Here is a 20,045-nt window from a genome sequence, read left to right as displayed (position 1 = left end):
CTCCAGCATCAGTGATTTTCTCCCTGTTTTTTCAGTTTGAAGACTCATACTGAGCAAAAGCTTGCTCTTTCATGGTGTGAATCAACCACTAATGGTCTATAGGTTCCTATAGCTGTATAGATCACAGGTTGAAAGCAATTGTAATACAAACTGATCCTGTCTTTCAGTTTGGCTCAGTTCAGGTTTGTGCTGTATTTCAGACCACCAGTATCCACTTCAGGGGCCCATAAAGTTGAAGAGGATCCTTGGGATTCTTCATGCAGAGGTGTATAAATGTAAGCAAAAATTGAGAGAACTATGTATTACCCACGTAAATTTTCTCTTCATAGCCTAAGCATGTTTGCCCCTTTTTATGACACTTTCCACTTACATACGTGAAGCAACGGAAAGCAAGAGAGAGATTTTTAGGGTAGACGTAATTGTATGTAATAGTCATCTCCTGAAGAAATGCATCTGGAAGGGTTACAACTTCCTCAGTCTCTTCCCAACAGAACTGCATGTGTTTGTGTTGTAAATTGTGTTAACTTTGTCTGTGTAATTTGAAAGAATTAGCTATAGGATGCTTTCAGGACTCCACGTCTCTCTCCAACATGCAATATGGCGATTTGTCTGCCTGATAGTTTAACTCTGAAAAGTGCAGAATTGCTATCAGGATTGCTTATGGTGCCATAATCTGTTGAAATGAACACCTTCAGGTAATTATTCAAATACACTTACACAAAGGCCAGTGCTTCCTTCTGAAGCCTCTGAAATAGCGTGTACAGCATCTTAAGGAAGTTAAACTTTTTAAATTCATGTTCTTACTCCTCACCTAGAACAGATAGTTGTGATACAAAGTGTGAATTTCTTTTAAATACCGTGATGGTTTGTTTCTTTTAAAGGTAAGCAGTTCTGCCTCAGGATTTTTTTCACTAGTGTGCTGCAGAGGGTTGATTTGTTATTGTTCCCACAAGATGGAGCTGTCTACATATGTATTTATTATGGAATTTATACTACTACTACTAGTGAATCTTAAGGAGCTCTGTCAAAATACTGTTTTAGATCCCATTATTGCATTTGCAGAAAACAGTACAATGTAGAACATAAAATAGTAGCTATTACTTTAATAAGGCAGGGTAATCTTGTGGTTAAGGTACTGCATTGGGATATGCAGTGTTGATTTCTTCCCTCACAATTTTAAACATTTATTCCCTGTATGATTTTGAATTAAATATTGTGATAAAACCCCTGAGAATTACCAATCAGTACTTTATTATCATTAAACTGACATATAAGTAACTTTAATATTGAGGAATAATAATAAATACTGATTTTTATAACAGTGAATACTGTACTGCTTATGCTACATGGTATGTACTTGCAGCATCTGGCTGTGTTGTCTGGAATTGTTTGATAACGTTTTAAAGAGGAGTGTCCTGATCGCAAATTGTTTCCTTCCCTCAGTATTTTAACAGCATGTCTGCCAGTGTTGGCAGATCTGAAATCGATAAAAAGGTATCAAGACAGCCATGCTGAACTGCAGCTACTGGATACCCCAAAATAGTCAGGCAATAACTAAGTCCAAAAAGACAGTGCATTGCTACCACCAAAGAAAGTTTGGTGGTACTAATTCAAGTATGGAGTTCCTCTTGCACCATCTTATTACAGTCTTGTTCTCATTTTAGGTATATTTAGTCTACTGTGTTTTACTGCTGTTTTCACTTACGTCTATGTTACACAACTTACAGTTGAGTACACACTGACAGATGGAAGTCTCCTATCTTTGTGATAATGATACTCCTTTCTCACTTCCCTTTGAGAGCATTGGAAGGAGACCTAAACTTGGAGACTCCTTCTACCCTTAAATAAAAGGCTCAAGGAAGCAGTAATAAATTGAACTTTTTTTGTAATTCTTCCTTTAGTATCCACTGCAGTATAGATGGTGGGTGCAGCCCATTCAGAGGAAGCTCATGCATGCCTGATGTCTGTGAAGGCACTATCTGATGCTCCTACTCCTCCTAATCTTTTTATTTTTTCTTCAGGGTCGGTACTCTGGAGGCAGGTGGATGTCCCTCTGTGCCCACTCTGTAGGTTCCAACATCTCTGACCCTTTTCTTACAGAGACAAAGCAGCTCTCCTGACCAGTTTATACTGTGTATTTTGGAGCACTACAACATCAGTTGTTGAACGTTTTTCTCATCCCTTTCCCATTTCTTAACAGGTAACAGTGATACGGTCTACATACTTCCCCTGTGTCTTCATATGCAGAACATTAGGTTGCCTTATGAGTTCCCACTCAATGCTGGCTACGTGTCTTGCGCCTGCCTTTCCTCCCAGGCAGGTTGCTGCTTCTCCCTCCAGCCAGCACCAGGTTTTGGGTGCAGGTGTTTCCAATGGCAGGAGTGGTTCACTCATGATCTTCCACCACAGCCCTTTAAACCTCAGTTGTCCTGGGCAGCTTTGAGGGATCCAGACAGGCAGTCTGACAGGAGTCTCAGGAGGAGAGACTGACTGTCACACATTTGCTCCTTTCAGCTGTCATTTCAAACTGTGATGGTGGAGAGGTGAGGGGTATTTTTCCCTTTGTGAACTTCTTCATAGGTTAACGATCTTATATTTTTTCCCCTGGTGCACTTTGGAGGAAAGAGCCTGACTTTCAGTACCATAGCCTTATTTTGCTTTCACAAGCAAAAGGGGCATACTCTAGGAATATTTTATTGAATAGATTTTTCTGAGACTGTCTATCGCAAGCAGGTTATCAGGAATTGGCTTTCTTCCTTTGGCATGTAGGACAGCTTACTGTCCTTTCTCATTTCTCTAACTTCAGTTGCTTCTCTGAGCATATTGTCCAAGGTCAAAAGGAACTCAGAAAGGATGAAGGATCTAGTTACAAGAGTCTTTTCAATCTCTTCTATACCCTTTTCTTCCTTGAAAGGTCAAGTTCTTGTCAGACGCTCAGCTATAGGTTTGTTGAATGGGTGATGATGACCCCAGATCTTGGCAGACCCCAGCTGTCTGGTTAGAAAAGAGGATCTTGAAGAATATGGGAAGTCATACTTCTCTGAGAAGACTCGGAGGGAAGTAATTTCTCTCTATTAAGGAGTTTTAGAGGCTTTGACTCAGTGTTACTTGGGTCTTGAACTTAAGACTGTACTTCTACAAGCAACACTGAGACCATTGGAACTTAATCTTCACCCCCACCCCCCGGTCTAAAGATTTTAAATTTTTTTTTTTTTTAAAGCAACTTCTCCCTGTGGATTTTTGGAGAAAACTTTGTAATTATGAAAGGAAATTAGAGGCTGAAAAAAGCAACTTAAAGATTTTTGATCTCCTGATTTTTTTGAACACTTGTAGTTTGCAGTACAAACATGTTTGTATATGTATGACTATCATCCTTGTATTGCCACTCTCATTCCATCTGAAAAGCTGGTTCAAAAATTACCTGTCTTTGCTGTTGTTGCTGTATCAAGTTATTAATCAAATTTTGGAACTGCCTTTGCCTTACCTTTCTTGAGAGACTTCATACCTTTGATTTCCAATACAGTTCTCTGTAATACCTCTTTTCTTGCTTCCTCTGCTAAAGTCTAAGGCTTTAAATTGCCCCTGTCTCCTTTGCTTACTCTCACGCTTGAGCATTTTTCCACGCAGCTTTCTATTTCTGATGCAACTCAAGAAACTACGCCAGTAATTTCTCCTGGAGTCGTATTTTCTGCTTGAGTTTATAAGTGTGCTATTCAAACAACTACTAAAATAAACCATAAGACCTGATTTTAGCCATTCCTGAAAGTTAGGTCCCATTGAGGTAGCAAGCAGCCTTAGGCATGCGCATGTCATGGTTTTGCTTTGGGAGACATTGAACATGGGCAGGAGGAGGCAGGGAGCGATGGGGATTGCCTTCTGCCAGGGGTTCGGCTGCTGCCACACAGTGCTCCAGTTGTTCTGGCTGGAAGCATCCAACCCTGATTTAGTTGGATAACTCTGATGTTAGGAATACCAGAAAAGCAAATTTGTGTGTTTGCACTTCTTTATATTTAGCAAAGAGTGGAATTTGATGGAAAAACGATCCATGCTATTTGAGGTCGTTGGGGAAACTGATTCTTTTGTACCCATATTTGAGCATTAGGGCATAAATAACAGCCCAGTGAGGCTCAGGTCAACCATGATGTAACTGGTTAAGCACCTGGATTAATGCCATAAGGGCTGGGTTCAGTTCTCAGTTTTGCACAATCTCTTTCTTTTAATGCTGATTTTGGTGGAGTGGATCACAAATGATGCCACTGTAACATCAAGTTTGCATGCTTTTATTTTCTTTTTGAGAGAGACATTTCAATAAAGATCCTTGCACACTATTTTTAACTGGGGGGAAAAGTAAACTTTGATTTTCTTACTTGTATTTAACAGGTCTGTATATGATGACCAACCAAATGCACATCAGAGGTTTATGGAAAAACTAGATGCCTGCATACGTAACCATGACAGGGAGATAGAAAAGATGTGTAATTTTCACCATCAGGGCTTTGTGGATGCTATTACAGAACTTCTTAAAGTTAGGGCTGATGCAGAAAAATTAAAGGTAAGGAAATAGTTTTTCAGAGTTTCATATTCATTGTCTTTGAATTTAAAAGAAGGAACTTGACTGTTTTGCTGAAGAATAAGAATTTAGTGATTATCTCGTACACTCTGATGTTTGCAACAATTTTTTAAAAGTAGATTATTTAGGATTTGTGTTAGAGCTGTGTTGCCTGATCATTTACATTTAGAAAGCTGAATATTTTATTAAGTATAATCCTTTTTTTTTAATGTGTGTTTTCAGAAAATGTTACCAAAATTATTTTGCCCTTTTTAAAGGTTTTCTCAGAATGTAAAGAACAACAAATGGTAAAAACAATATTTCTTACTGTCTTTTTCTAATCATGTGTTTATATGTCAGACGTTAGAAAAATTTAAAATCTTTATTAGAAAAGTAAAAGTACTGCAATTATGCATGAAAAATAAATTTTCTTTATTCTGTAATGATTAGGAGAATAGGTGGAGTTAGTAGTTTTCATTAGAAATGGGAACTAAGATTTACTCCAAGTCAGAACACAGAATAGTGAATTATGAGATCTATCCCTTTTAGCTCTCTTTACACTTTTGAGAGCAAAATATGCACACCAGACAGAATGAGCATAGTTCATCAGAGGTTATGATTAGAAGAGCATTATATAAAGGATATTCAGATAACAAGAGACCAAATACAGCGTCAATGAGGTCATTGAGCATCTTTGTTCAGAAATTAATGAGATTTTTAATAAACTAGAATGTGCTTCCTTATTACGATGACCTAATGAGTCACTTACTATGTGGGAAAATCTGAGGTCGAGCTTTGCCTGCACCTGCAGCATTAAAATGTTGCTGTGGTTTGGAGATTTCCACGTTTGATGTTAATCAACCACCCAGTGTTTGCATTCAGCAAAGTATGAATGTTTAATTACCATAAAATGCAATCACCATTTCTTACAGACAATGAATGGCCCATAGAGCTCATTGAGGTTATCAAAAAGGGACCAGTGGTCAATTGGGTCAATGATTTGAATTGTTTGACAGACCTACAGAAACAAGGAAAGTTCAAAAATCCCAAGTAAATTTGAGAAGTTTGCCACAGGATCTGTTAGAAAGAACTGTCATAAGTAATTGAAGTTAACAAAAGCCCTTTGCGATCAAAAGTTCAAGTTCAAGCTGTAGAGTTAATTTGAATTTGCATTTCTTTGTTCTAAGTTTCTCATGAAGCATGATCTGATTACAAGGGTGAGCAGTCACATCAGGGCAATATATGCATATTTGTCTAACAAAGGTGAAATTATTTTTAAGGTCCAAGTTACTGATACCAACCGAAGGCTTCAAGATGCTGGGAAAGAGGTGAGAAAATGGTGCTTCCTATATGGGCATTATGACTATTTGTAGCAAATTAAATTTATTTGCATAATGTATTTTATTTTCTTTCTTCTTTTCTTGTTTTTTAAAAATCACTTTTAAGGTCATAGCTCAAACAGAGGAAATCATCCGATGTAGAGTTCAGCAACGGAATATTACAACAGTTGTGGAAAAACTACAGTTGTGTCTTCCAGGTGAGTGACCTGTAGCTAAACATGATGGCAAATTAAATAAGGTAAGTCACAATAATCAAGTGGAAGATAATTTTATTTTTTAGGTTGTGGTCCTGTAACATCCAGTTTAACAAAAAAAATTAATGGGTTTTAAAAAGATGTCAACATGTAGGTTCCATGTCTTTTAAAATATTTGATGTAGAGCAATTATGCTGCTTCGTGAGAAGACAGTGAGACAGATCTAAATGATGCAAACAATGTAGCCACATACAGCTTTAAATTAAGTAATATTTTTGATATATAAACAATGAATTTGTTGCTTACAAGGGTGTTTTTTGCTGTTTGAATTCTGGGGAAAATACTAATGATTCTATTTTAACGTTGTACTTTTAGCTTTGTGTCATTACAGGCTTTTTTTAAAAATAAAACATAAAGGCTCTAAATGATGTTTCATGTAATATTACAGGATTGCACACAGCTCTACAAGAGTTTTATCCTCTTTGTGATATTGGTGTAAAACAGATTTGAAAAATTTTCTTTGTAAAGTCGTCTTGTTGACTTATTAATGAGTACAGTAGGTGGTACTGTTGCCATTTAATGGAGACAGGTCACAGACTGGTAATGCAGATAAAGTTATGGTATATAGTAAGTGAATGAATATGCTTGATATATATAGTGTATACTGTTTTGTTTAATCTTAATTCTTTTTCATTTAAAAGATGTTGGGTTCAGGTATTTTTTCTTTTTTAGCTACATTCTAGATTTTTTTTTTTGCTAGTTTTGTCACATGTTACAGTAGGAATTAAATAAGGTGAATTTAGCATATCCTTTTTTATGGTTTATTTTGTCATTTATAGTATATATTTTCCTCTTTTATTAACTAAAGCCACAATAAGATCCATGGGTTAATCTGCTTGTTTTTATGCAGTGCTGGAAATGTACAGCAAACTAAAAGAACAGATGAATGTAAAAAGGTGAGTGAACTTATTTCTGTGAGTAAAATATAATATTTGTAAGTAAACTAATAGAGTAGCAAACCCTGATGTAGACAAGTAAGTATTCCGAATCCTGTAGTTTGGTACGTATAGTCCTCTTTTCATAATACCTTGTCTGTGTTTCAAGCACGTCACTGCAAGTGAACAAACGTTATATTAATATAAAGACTTTAGGAGCTTAGTGATTGCCATGAAAAATTATATTTACTTAAATAAGCATGACATGCAGTGAAATTGTGATTATAAAGTTTGAAATAAAGTGGGGTTTTTTTTAATACTTAAAAGTTTAAGAAGCAAGAACAGTAAGAGTCCCAGGGAGTAAAGATCTTTCAGAGTACATTAATACCTGATTAATCTATCAACATGTATTTAAATCAAATTCATAATCCAAGAAAAAAGGGCATTTCACTCCGTATACCTTTCTTTAGACCTATGTGGTATCTCTGTGCTAATCTTTTGTGTACGTGGGACTATGTGAAGGAAGTGCAGAGAATGTGTTGTGGTTTGTTTGTTTTTTTTTCTCTGTGATGAACTTGTTAAAAAAATTAAAATGATACTTAAAAATAAATTTCTAGAACAATGGTTTTGAAACTGGTATGTGACCAGTTGCCCTTTCTCTGTTGTGTCTTCACTGTCTATCTTCTCAGAGAACCACTCACTGCTGCTGTAACCCCAGTATCCCCAGTCCTCTCTCTGTGGCAGCTTAGCTGCCCCTGCCCCGCTGTAGCTGTCGTCTTGTCCCACTGGGGCTGATGCTGCTGCCTCGCACCTCATGCACACCCATCCCAGGAGTACTGCTGCTTCTATTTTCTTCTTCCTGATTTCTACAGCATCATTGCCACCTTCATCCCTGCCTGCTTTTGATACAGCTTCAGTCACACCAATTGCTCTGTGTCTTCCCTTAGTGGATTCATGATCATTGTCATTGCCTCCTTGTGCACCTGGCACCACCGCTGGGAGCTCCTGCTACCAAGTCTGTCTGGACCTGACTGTTCCCGTTTGGAACTAGCTATGCATAGTCAGGTGTCTACAGGGTTACTGTGTAATCTAGGTTTACTTTTGGACTGTTTGTCTGGATTTCTGTTGTCTGGGTAGACAACACCTCTTGCCATACGGCTGGACATCTGAAAATCCTCAACAATGACCACTGTGTATGAGAAAATCAGCTCTAAAGCCTGTGTGCAGACATGTCCAAAATGCATCAGATCTACTGTACACATCAGATCAATCAGCACTGCAGCAAATCTGATGCATCTTTGACAGTGGTATTATGTGCTACACGATACCTGTGTACACATGCTGTCTGGGAGATCTTCTGCAGAAATAGAAGGGCTTTAAGAATAACCTCACTATGCTGTCTCCTTACTACCATTAAAAGTTGGTAGATGTTCTGGAGCAGCTCAGCTGACAGATGTAAACAGTCCAGTGCACTTGCTTCTCTGGTCAGAGAACAGTCTGCACGGTGTTGCTGTCTGCATTGCACCGTTTCCTTCTGCAAGGTGGTTTGTAGAGTGTGCTATGTTTAGCATGTTGAAAATATGGAAACACTGGGATCAAGTGTTCTGCCATTCCCTTGCTCTTTCAGGCAAGACAAGCAGTGTCCTGGTTTTAGAATTACAAGGGAAGTTACGGTTCTTAATATCATCTCATGGAGAGATCACTTAAGTGAGATAAAATCGCAGATGGCGTATAGCATTTTGGCTCCATGTTCACTAGTAGTTTTGTAGGGTCCACTGGTGGTTGATGTGCTTTCTGAGAAATCATCAGTACTCTTTAAATCCAAAACTAAATTTCTATTACTTAAGAGACTCAGATCTGATTATTTTCCTGTGGAAGGAGTTGCCAGACAGGAAGCCTTAAAAGTCAAAGGACAATAGTACTGAATTGAGGGGTTTGGACATGTCATTGTCATACCATAAGAAGATCTAAGGGAGAGGGGAGATGCCATAGCTTTGATGTACCATACCTTGAAATCACATGAAGTGCCGAAGGTTTAGACTCTGCTGCAGGCTACTGCTCCAGCTCACATATCTCTTTCATTAGCTATGCTACAGTTACTACTTTGCCTGTGACTTACAGTTCCCTGTAATACAGCCTAGAGATGGCTATCCAGTGGAACTTGCAGATAATTCAAATAGTAATTTCCTTATGGCTTAGCAGGCAACAAATCCAAAGGGTGAGTGTATTAAGTGATTGAGCAGCATCAAGGGCATCCATAGCATCAGTGCAAAGACCTGATAGCTGATGTGTGGAGGTACAAGGAATTTCAAAACTGACCTTCCCAAGTTTTGCTGCAAAGCCTTCATGAAAGAGTCAGAGAGAGGAGCATTCACAATCCCTGTCTTAACAAAACAATGAGGAACGTTTATTTTAGGAAAAGATAAGTTTTCTCATAAACCTTTACTGAGGTTTGTTAATGCAGTAAAACTTTCATTGGTCTTTTAAAAAAAGACCTCTTTTCTCTTGAGTTGCTCTGCTTGCAGCCTTTTAGAATATATTTTCATTATTCCATTGTCTCACAGTCTCGCACTATGAGTTTCTAATGTTTAAAGAGAGGGAAGAAGAAAGTGTGGATATTCTATATTTTTGGAGGACAGTTGTTTTAAGATGGAGATTGGAGTTCCGTTTTCTTTTCTCTATGGCAGACACCTATTAAGATAATGCAGGGTTTTGGGTCTGGAATACACACTGGTTTATGCAGATGGAATGGAGATTTACTGACGAGTCCAAAAAGCCATCTCTTGATAGCAACTTTTGGTCCCTATGAACATGGGCTATGTTTGAACTGATGATCTAGAGGTGAAAGGCTCTGTATCCTATTTATCTGTCTTCTGAGCCATGCATAACACAAGTTGACAAGAACTATAGTTGTGAGAGGAAGTAACTGTGGAATCTACTCTAAACAGACATAGTTGGCTGGAAAGACTTGTGGAGGGTTTAAAGTCTTAGCTGAGGAAGCGCAAGGGGTAGGTGTAGCTTCTCCACTGCGCTCCAAAACACCTAGTGGGGGCTATGCATTTAGACTGAACTACCTAGATGTTTAATTTTAAGTCGGAGGTAAGATCATCACACATTTTATACAGCTCTGTTATCATGGCCTGTGCTTTTGTATTTTGATATGTGTCTCTGGAGAAAGTTCCCAGATGCTTCAAGAGATTGTGGTCTAACTGGGAATTGTTAGAACTGGTGTTTTTGCAAGTCTTCTTCCACAATGAGTATTACAAAAAAATCCCAACCAACCTGCCATACAAGGAAAATAATTAAAGAAATCAATCTGCGAAACTTGTTGCTGAACCTTCTTGAATCTACTTTAGAAGGACTAAAGAAAGGGTATGGTCTTTCAGAGTGAACTTTTTGCCCTGAAAGGCTTGGATTTGTTTTCTGACCTTACTATAAGCTTTCTTCGGAACTGTGGGAAAGACAGAGTTGATTAGTTATTTAGGTTACTAAGTCTCACTGAGACAGTCATGCAGCCTTTCTCTGCATAAAACTTCCAAGCATTCAAATAAACCTGAAGACATAAAGGATGCAAATAGGAAAACTTAATAAATTATATCATTTGGTTCTACTCATGTCTGTATGGAAAGGTATTAGAACAGATAAAACCAATGGTGATTTGATTTTGTTTTTCTGCATTGTTTTGGAACCATGACAAAATGAAGCACTGGATTTTACTAACTGCAAATCAGTATTTCCCAGGTATCATGCATCTGGTAGAAAACCCATGAAAATATATATTTGATACTGAACTGTCAGCTGGTTTCTTTGTCACTGTTCTCATAACCCTATTTGTTTGTAAATTCTATTTAAAAAAAAATCTCCTATAACATCATTATGGATGAAAAAGGTATGCCATAGATCTTGTGTTTTTCACACAGCAACTCTTTAATCTGATTTTCGTAAATATTGAGCTTTTGACTCACGTTACAGAAGTTTTAAGAGTTTTAACAAAATAAATAAATAGTTTTTCCTGTGGTGAAAGGTTTTCAATTGCAATTTCAATATATCATCTTCAAGATGTCTGGGAATGTGACTTTTCCACGGTATTACTGAAAAATTCCAGTGAACTCCTTTAAATTTGTTTGAAAAATGTACTGTACTCTACCGTATTTACTTAATGGAGATGTAGTAAGCAGGAATATACAGTATTTGCCTCTAAGGGAAGCACAAAAGTTGGCACACTATTTTTTCTTTGTAAGTTAAGTTTTTTTCCTTAATCAAAATAAAATGATAATTTTAAGGTTATTATCTCTCCTCTTGTTTTTTTCAGCTAGGAATTTTGGGACATGACTACACGTTTCTTTACTCAAAAGGCTTGTGTACAAATGCATTATTCTCAGTAAAATTCACAGCCTTTGAGTTCATCTTCCGCCTGTTCTGCGTAATTTCTTGATTGCTCTAGTTTAACTTGATGGGGCTTTTTTAGTAAGTTACTACATTTTTTTTAACTGTCTCCAAATGACACTCCGCTGCTTATCTTAAAAGTTCTCTGTCATTTAAAACATAAGTTAGTGCAGTAAAGTAATGGTCACTTTCTTTTTCTTTTGGATTTGTTGTGTGTTGATGTTTCAAATTCTAATGCAGATCTGTCTACTCTGTACCTGGGACTTGGACATTTTGTAAAACGTCAGCTCAATTTTAAAATAAGATGATGCTAAACACAATATTAGTCTCTGAGTTTTTTTGGTTGGGTTTGTTTGCTTGTTTGTTTTCCCTAGTCCTGCTTCTTGCTGACTTTAGAAGTTTCCATTTTTATAGTTTAGAGATACTAGCAAAGTCCATCTTATAATTTTCTTGTTCTGATGACAAGATAGATCAGTTCTGGACAGTTATCATATGACCTCTATTGATGTTTCAAACTTATGTCTTCAATTTCAAAGCTTACATTATAAATTTTGCATTGGGGAACATATTCTTACAAGATTAGCTCAGAAGAATAGACAGAGAACTACTATATTTGTATGAAAAAAACCCACATTAAAGATACTTCTTTAACTCATTTATAGTCAAATGGACAATCTTTATCTTATATGATTGATAAAATATAATGGGAACTAATAACATTGTTGTCAATCTTCAGCATTGAGTTAAATCCATGGAATGTTTTTAAAGCAAAATACACAAATACATCATTCCATGAAATGATACGCAAAACTTTTTAGTTTAAATCCTGACCTGCAGATGACCTTCAAATTAATAAGACTTCAGTGTTTTATCAGAACAGATGTTAAAAGGGGAAGGTCTTGAGCTCCATATATATATAAAATTAGCAAGGGACTCCGGAATGGATTTAAAATGGATTATGTTAATTCTGATCATAGAGACAGCAGTCAAAAACCTTCCAGATGAACTAACAGTGTTCTGATAAGCCAATCCATATAATTTAAACAAAAACCTTTCATACGATTTTGATGCTATTATGGTTTTATTCCCCAAAAGTCTCACCATGTGGCACTCTTGGTCATTTACTATTTAAAAAAACAAAAACCACACGCACAAAACCCCCAGACCTCTTCTTATCTGCAACATTCCTGTCACCTTATGTATATTTTATATAAACCAAGTATATAATAAACAAAAGCTCCTAATTTACACTTGAAAACTCTTTATTTGCAGTCTCCTGAAAGCAGTTGTGTTCTGGAATAAAAGAGAAGATTTTTCCCATCCTCCAGCTATGCTGAACTGTTAGCTTAGAAATGTCTTGATTGAGAAAATTCAGAACAATGTGTTTGTTTCAGAATGGAACAAGAAGTTATGACTAAAGTATTAATAATTTATTATTGCTTGTCTCCAGAAGGGGAGCCAGCAACTTGATTTGTATTTCAGTTTGAAAGTGTTTACTCGCTATATCTACAAAGTAATATCCAGAAGCAAAAGAATTGGAAAGAACACTTTTATAGGTTTTCTTGAACATTTGAAGGGACTTTGCTCATATTCGGCTTTTCCCTTTCAAAATGACTTGGTAATTTTCCTATACTGATTGTATAGGACTTTCAGGAAGAAAAAGGAACTAAGGTTATAATACAAAAATCTAAAAATGGTCTAAGGATATTACTTTGTATTTGTGGAAAGAAAGGATTGGAACCAACAGCAAGTTAACTCAGTCTGATCTCAGTTTTTCTAATTTTCCTGTTCAAGACCAAGCTAGAAGGCATCGGTTCTCCTTATTCTGTTACAATAAGCCAAACTAAGTGCATTTTTCCAAAAGCCTCCTGGGCTGAGTGGCTGGTAGGAATACTGCATAAACGAAAATTATTGTCACATCTACAACTAATTGCTGTCCTGTTAATGTTTAACCTGTTTGCTGCACCTCTCTTTAAAATGTTTTTGACATCACAGATTTGTTGATCATGGTGTTTGTTTATTGCCACCTTACTTTAGCTGTCTATCCCACAACTGACCTGCTTCTATTTTTTTTTATTTTTTCAAGAAAGTAAAAATTTTCAGTAGTATTCTGCCTCCGGACCCTGTGTGACATTTGCAAATAAAATAGAGAAGGGTATTGACTTCAGGAACAGTCGTACAGGAGCCTGATGCAGTTCTGAATCACCTCCTTGTGGTGTTCATCTCTCTACTGATTATAAGAGGAAGCATGGAAAGCCAATTTCCCTCAATTAAAATTTCCTTTTTTAAATGTTTCCTTAACTCAGCTGAAAGCATCAAAATTTTACTTATATGCTACAGGCCTGAAGTTGATAAATGGTTTTAGCAAGTAAGTCTTGGCCCCATAACCCCTGTAATCTATGAGAGAACTGAGAGAAGACAGGTAAGTAACTGTAGTAATAAATAGAGTTGATGTCTCAGTATTTGGTAGCTTTCTGTTGTCAAAATTGTTTGAGTCTTTCTGTATTTTTTCTTTTAATTTTGCAGTTAAATCACTTTTTACGCTTAAGTTTTAACTTGAGTATTTCTTTTAAACTCATTGTCCCTTATGTAAAATTTCCCAACATAGTTATGAATTTACTGTACAACGTATGCATAGTGTATAGATATGAAAGGAGGTATTTCGTGGTGTTTTGTTTTTTCCCCCCTCTCAGGCCATATCTTCCATATTTCTGCTCCAACTAGTCTGTAGGCTAACAGAACACGGTAGAATAGAGAATATTATGGAGCCTTTGTTGGTTTGTGGTGTTTTGTTTTTTTTTTTTTTTTAAACCCTCTGACCTTAGTGCTTGTTCAAAGTAGTTGTTTTCTTGGTGGGATATTGTCAAAAGAGTAAATAGATTAATGGTTTACAGCAAAATATGATATACTGCTGGAAAAAATACTGCTTGAGATAAGTGTATATATGTCCTTTCCAGTTAAGGATGGTGGAAAGAGAGTGGGTGTGGATGTGTGTATACATTCATGTATACCTACAGAAGGCAGATACATACAGGCACACTTTTCCAAGATTTTTTGTTTTTCATTGTTTGGTGCATATACTGCGATGTGGGATGATTGGGAATTTGTGTTTCAGAAAAAAGAACTCCTAAAAAATCCTATTAAATTCAATCTAGAAGGGAAGATAATTGTTATGACTTCAATGCCTCCAATCTGCAAGATGCTCTGTGTGGTGTTAGGAATCTATTCATCAGAACAGCTAATACCATAAGAGCCTGCTTAAAATTTTTACTTGACTGAGTCACTCTGACAGTTCACTGTTTTTTCCAAACTAAAGCATTATATGGATGACCTTTTGTTTCTTAATTTTTCTAAGAACGGAGTAATTTAATTAGGTATATATTGATTGCATGTATGATATTGATATCCTATATTTTATGAACAAAGTATTTTATTGAAATTTGATAAGAAGCTACATAATTTGATTTTAATCTCTTTGTAGATATTATTCTGCTTTAAAAACAATGGAACAGCTAGAAAATCTGTATCTTCCCAGAGTTAGCCAATACCGTTTTTGCCAGATAATGATAGAAAATCTCCCAAAGCTGCGTGAAGAAATAAAAGAAATATCCATGTCAGATCTCAAGGATTTCTTGGAGAGTATTCGAAAGCATTCTGACAGAATTGGGGAAACTGCCATGAAGCAGGTAAGCTGAGCTAACAGGATGACTTCAGTCCTGTTATCTACTGAAAATATCAGTGTTGATAGTATCAGGTTAGCCCAAAAGATTTGTCTAAGGGTTATAGTCATCACATAGACCTTTGAGTAAAGGTTGAGAACTGTGAAATGCTAGCTAACATCTTGGGTAGTTTCTTCTCCTGGACATGAAGTCATCAATTCTAGAGATTTCTGTCTGACACAGGAAGCAGCAGCGTGACACCTCATTAGCATCAAACTTTCCTTCAAAATTTGCATCTGTGTCCTCAACAAGAAGTGGTTTTCTCCCTGGGAAAGGAAGGAGAAATGCTGTATATCTGAAGTTGGGGGGGAAAAAAAAAGTTAAATACTTTGAGTAGTCAACTCCTAGACAACCTGTAACTACACAAAAATAAAGAGCAGCCCATCTGGCCAGCCAGGAAGGAAGAATAAGACTAAAAGAAATGTTGAGATAACTGCCTAGTTCTTTCTAGAGTACAACTAATATAAGGCATGGTATTGGCATATTACCCTCGAGAGAGGGCAGAGGACTGAGGTGAGAGCCAGGGTGAGATTGGGACAGCTGGAGCACATGCCTGTTCCATCACAAAATAATCTGCCACTTCAAAGCACTGGAACTGGGCAAGCTTTAAAGTAGTTAATGCTTTTAAAATTTATTTGGAGAGTAAATAAGTTTTCATTTGACTTTTTGTCGGGCAGAGTTCAGGTTGGATTGCCATTTTGTCATTTAAAGTTCTTGTAAAATGCATAATTGATTATTATAAATTAAACTTAATCACAAGATTATACTGTGCTACCTTGTTGCATTTCTTTCAGTAGTAAGAGCAATGTAGTGCATTTGGCTTCTGCAGCTGACTACTCACTAGGACTTGACTGAAGGCTATTCCACAAATAGCTGGAAACTCTGTGATAACTGTACTTAAGTTAAATATTGATTCTCTGTTTGCAATTTATGATCAGGAAAATTACAGATTATTTTAAATTTTTTTTTGCTTCCTTTAAATTGCATTCTGGGGATTAGGGAAAACTATGCAGAAATTAGCTATTGAACTAATTTATCATCCGAAATCAATTAAGGACTAAATCATCAGTGTAGGCTGAGAACAGACATCTTGCACTTATACTGATGTGTGTTCAATAGCACCACCTGTTTTTCATGTCATAGCATACACTCATCAGTGATGAAATTTGCATTACATCCCTCTTTATTGGTATTACTTTTAAACAGGCACAGCAGCAGAAAACCTTTACTACCCCTCTTCAGAAGCAAAACAATGTAAACTATGGTCGGAATATGCATTTAGGTAGAAGCAGAATTTTGGAATCCAAGAATGAAATTACATTGAAGCGAACGTTTGAAGATGATGATGAACATGAAGAGGAGGTAACTTTATACTAAACCGTACATCTTATTTAAAGTGTTTTTTGTAGGTTTATTGAAAAAAAACTTGTAGTATGCTGTCTGTAGATGGTCAACATTAGTTAGGAAGGACCAGAGAACACCTTCAAGGGACAGCAGTCCTGAGCAGCATTTTAGGGGGAAAAAATAGTGCCAAAATATTAGTTGTATTAATGATAGCTTTAGCATCGTGTTTGGGGACATTTAAACTTGTGATTATTCTGGAATTCAGTTGCAATTTACATTATACAGTACCTGCCCAGTGTAAATGACATGTGGCCCACTGGAATATTCTGCTATTGCTAAAGCCAGCATTTCTGTGTTGAGGACTTCGGCTTGTGTTAGAACTCTTTCAGCTATCAAATACCCAGCATTCATAAATTAAATAAAACAGTGAGTATTTAGACCTTTAAATCTGGTGCTCTGAAAACACAGTGAAAGGAGTCTGGTCTTTTAACACAAAATCTGGTACTGTAATACAAAGGGAAGGGAGAGTTGAGCAATTAATTTTCTCTTTTGTGGTAGAACCCATCCATTTTTGGGTCCTGAAATTACTTCTACCGCTTTATATGAAAACAGTAGTTTTAGTAGCCATAAAACCTGGCAACCGAGTTGGCTTTCGCTGGTCCCAGTTTGGTCATACTTTTGTATTCAACCCCAGTGTTTTTCCATATGATGAACTTTATATTCATCAGCCTACTAACTTCACACCCTACTAAACTACTAATTCTCACCTAAATATCCAAATTTTTAAGAAACCAAGTTGAGCAGTTGTAAAATTAAGGGCAGAAAACCAGAATTTAAAAGGAAGGGATAATTTCTTACCAGTAAGATGTCTTATGAAGTATTTATTAATACATGTTCTGCTGGTAATGTATCACGTTTGGCAGATTATATGGTTTTTATGTTTTATATACTTTTCATTTTCCTTTTCTTCTTCAGGTTTTAACTGCTCAAGATCTTGTAGACTTTTCTCCAGTCTATAGGTGTTTGCACATCTACTCAGTTTTGGTATGTATTAAGGTGACTTTAAAAACATATTTTACTTTTTGAAGTTGAATGTTCGTTTTCGTATTGTTTATACTCTAATAGTTCCCAAGCAAACATAGGGCTTCTGGTAGTAGTAGTTCTCGATGAACCAGCTGAGATGGACAGAGTATGGATACTCAGGGCACAACTACATGTTTTATTGTATATGCAATAATAAGGGACACACTGCAAGACAATTATGTAAGTGTTCTTAAGAACATATGTAAAATATGCATGTCTGCCTCAATACTGGTATCGGCACTGTTGCAGTTCCCCCAAGTGTTCCATGTTGCCTAAATGTTTGGGGGGATATGATCAATATTACAAAACATAGGACTATTCAGTTGGAATCTTGTGGAAACCAGAAGAGTAGAGCAAAATTGCAAGCAAAAACTGGAGATTGTGGCAGATTGTGCTCAGGCAGATGAGATTGGATTCAGTGGCAGAGGCACAATAGCTTGTTTTAGCTGCTGTGAGAGAGATACAATGCACAAGCTAACAAGGACAAAAACTTTTTTGGGGAAGCTTAGTAACAAATTATTTATTATTTTCTCATGTTTCCTATATCTCAATTACTTTTTAAGTCAGATTACTTATTCTACATAGATTAAGTACTTTTAAGTATTGTTAATCCTACAATCTTGGCTGGACCTGGCTTCAAGCATTCAGGCTGGGTTATCTTCTTTCTATGGAATTCTTGCACCTATTTAACATGAAGTCTTATATCTTGAAATAACTTTGAAAGTGTTATTTCACTGTTACTTTTTTTAAGGAAGGAATCCAAACAAAAGTATCAGTAATTACGTCAGTAATTAATGAAAAGAACAGGAGGGACAGAAAGACAGGCTGCCAGAGCTATTAAAAAAACATGGACCATTTCTTTTTACAAAGGAAGTAAGTGTGAAATAGCATATAAAAAAGAATGTGTAAAGTTAAATACACAAGTTGACAACATCGGCTTATTCTTCCTTTAGTATAACAAAAGAACAGGGAGTAAAATTGATAGCTGACATTTAAAAGTAGTACATGATTATGTTTTTCACTTTGACAAGGATCCTGATGTTGGATCCTTGATCCAAGGACATGCTTTTTGGGTTTGCACAGAAAGTTTGCCAGCTTCCAAATTTACTGGAGACAGAAAACAACTTGGAGTACTCTCTGATATCAAAGTCCCTTACCACCTGAAGAAAAAGGGTTGTTGATGCCTTCAGAATAGGGCTTCTGTCTTTCTGCCAACATTCTCTCATTAATAAGCCATGGTAGCGTTATCAAGAGTTGTGTATTAATCACTTCTTGGAGTCCTTCTCGTTTACCTCCTGTTGTAAACCATCTTTTTTTGAGTTTAGCTAACTTCCATGATGACATCAAAGGAGAGAGGTTGATAAAAGGTGGCTATTCATTACTTTTCTATATCAAGGACTTATTTCACAGCAAATGTCACCTTCTTAGTGGACTCTTTCTCTGCTACAAAGCTGTAGAAAATATTCTGGTTTTATGCAGGACAAATGTTTTCTACTCTGCTTCACATTGAAGAAGAAAGCAGGATTTTATATACCTCAGAATACTACATGGTTTATGATTGCAAACTGATGATTGCAAGATACATAGTTACCAAACATAGACTATATTTATTGATGAGTAACCTTTCTTTAGACTAGAACTTCTGGGAAATATATATATATATATATATATATATATATATAAAGAGCTTTTTTAAGCCCGTATATTATGTGAAGTGCTATATATGTAAATTCTGCTGGAAACACCCTTGATCCCTTTGGCATGTAATGTTACCTTCTAACTAAATGCTATATAGCAGTACAAAATAAATATAACTATGGTGTACAACAACACTATTCCTAGAATTTATAACCCAGGTGAACTGATTTATTATTTCTATTGATATAAATTCATAAACTTTTGGAAGCTGGGCAAAACAAATGCATTGCTTCAGTATATTTTATCTTGCCTTTCGTTTGCTTATTCAGTGAGTGAATCATCAGGGTTGTTGCTGTGTTCTGCTGATTGCTTTACAACGTCTGTTTAAAATAGTTGTTATGCCTGAATTGCTGATCTTGATTGCATAGGATAGAATGGCCTATAAATAATCATGAGAGATTTTACATCTCCATTTTTGGTGTGCATTTGACAAGAACAGCTACTCTTTTTCACTTGAGAAGCTTGTGTCAGGACTGAGTAGGGATTTGGCATTGGAAGTAGAATTCAATAATGGCTTTGTGCAGCTTAAAACTGCATTGACTATTTGGGCTGGAGGTGAATGGTTAGGATGTCTGATCAGTATGTGTTAGTACGAATTACAGCACACTGCGTAAAGTTCTGCTGTAACAGAAAGTGTTCTAGTAAATTTGCATCTCGGTTTCAAGGGGGTTTTTGTTTTTAAGCCAAGTTTCTTCTTTACTTTTAGATTTTGTTAGGTTAGCAGTATTTCTAACTATGATGACATATTAATTATGAACTTTAAAATATTAAATTTAAACTTTCTTTGTTATATCTTA

At 36.2% G+C, this 20,045-nt stretch overlaps 1 protein-coding gene across 4 annotated transcripts in view; it reads left to right on the top strand.

Annotated features, from left to right (window-relative positions):
- Positions 1-20,045, top strand: part of EXOC6 (exocyst complex component 6) — a gene marked incomplete at its 5' end in the record, with an annotated part of 95,290 nt that overhangs the window by 14,428 nt on the left and 60,817 nt on the right. For 2 of the 4 annotated variants that reach the window (XM_082002598.1, XM_082002595.1), the window contains 6 exons: positions 4,406-4,552; positions 5,830-5,877; positions 5,996-6,086; positions 6,994-7,039; positions 14,886-15,090; positions 17,443-17,511. In XM_082002598.1, the coding sequence (XP_081858724.1) occupies positions 4,421-4,552; positions 5,830-5,877; positions 5,996-6,086; positions 6,994-7,039; positions 14,886-15,090; positions 17,443-17,511 (591 nt within the window). Of the gene's footprint in view, positions 1-4,380; positions 4,553-5,829; positions 5,878-5,995; positions 6,087-6,993; positions 7,040-14,885; positions 15,091-16,329; positions 16,486-17,442; positions 17,512-20,045 lie in introns of those variants that run through there. The other 2 variants (XM_082002596.1, XM_082002597.1) reach the window with 2 other exon arrangements.

Source organism: Phaethon aethereus, assembly GCF_964289735.1.
Source record: "Phaethon aethereus genome assembly, chromosome: 7".
In the NCBI taxonomy this organism is placed as follows: domain Eukaryota; kingdom Metazoa; phylum Chordata; class Aves; order Phaethontiformes; family Phaethontidae; genus Phaethon; species Phaethon aethereus.
The sequence above is the reverse complement of the archived record's forward strand: the minus strand, read 5'-3'. Positions and strand labels throughout refer to the sequence as shown.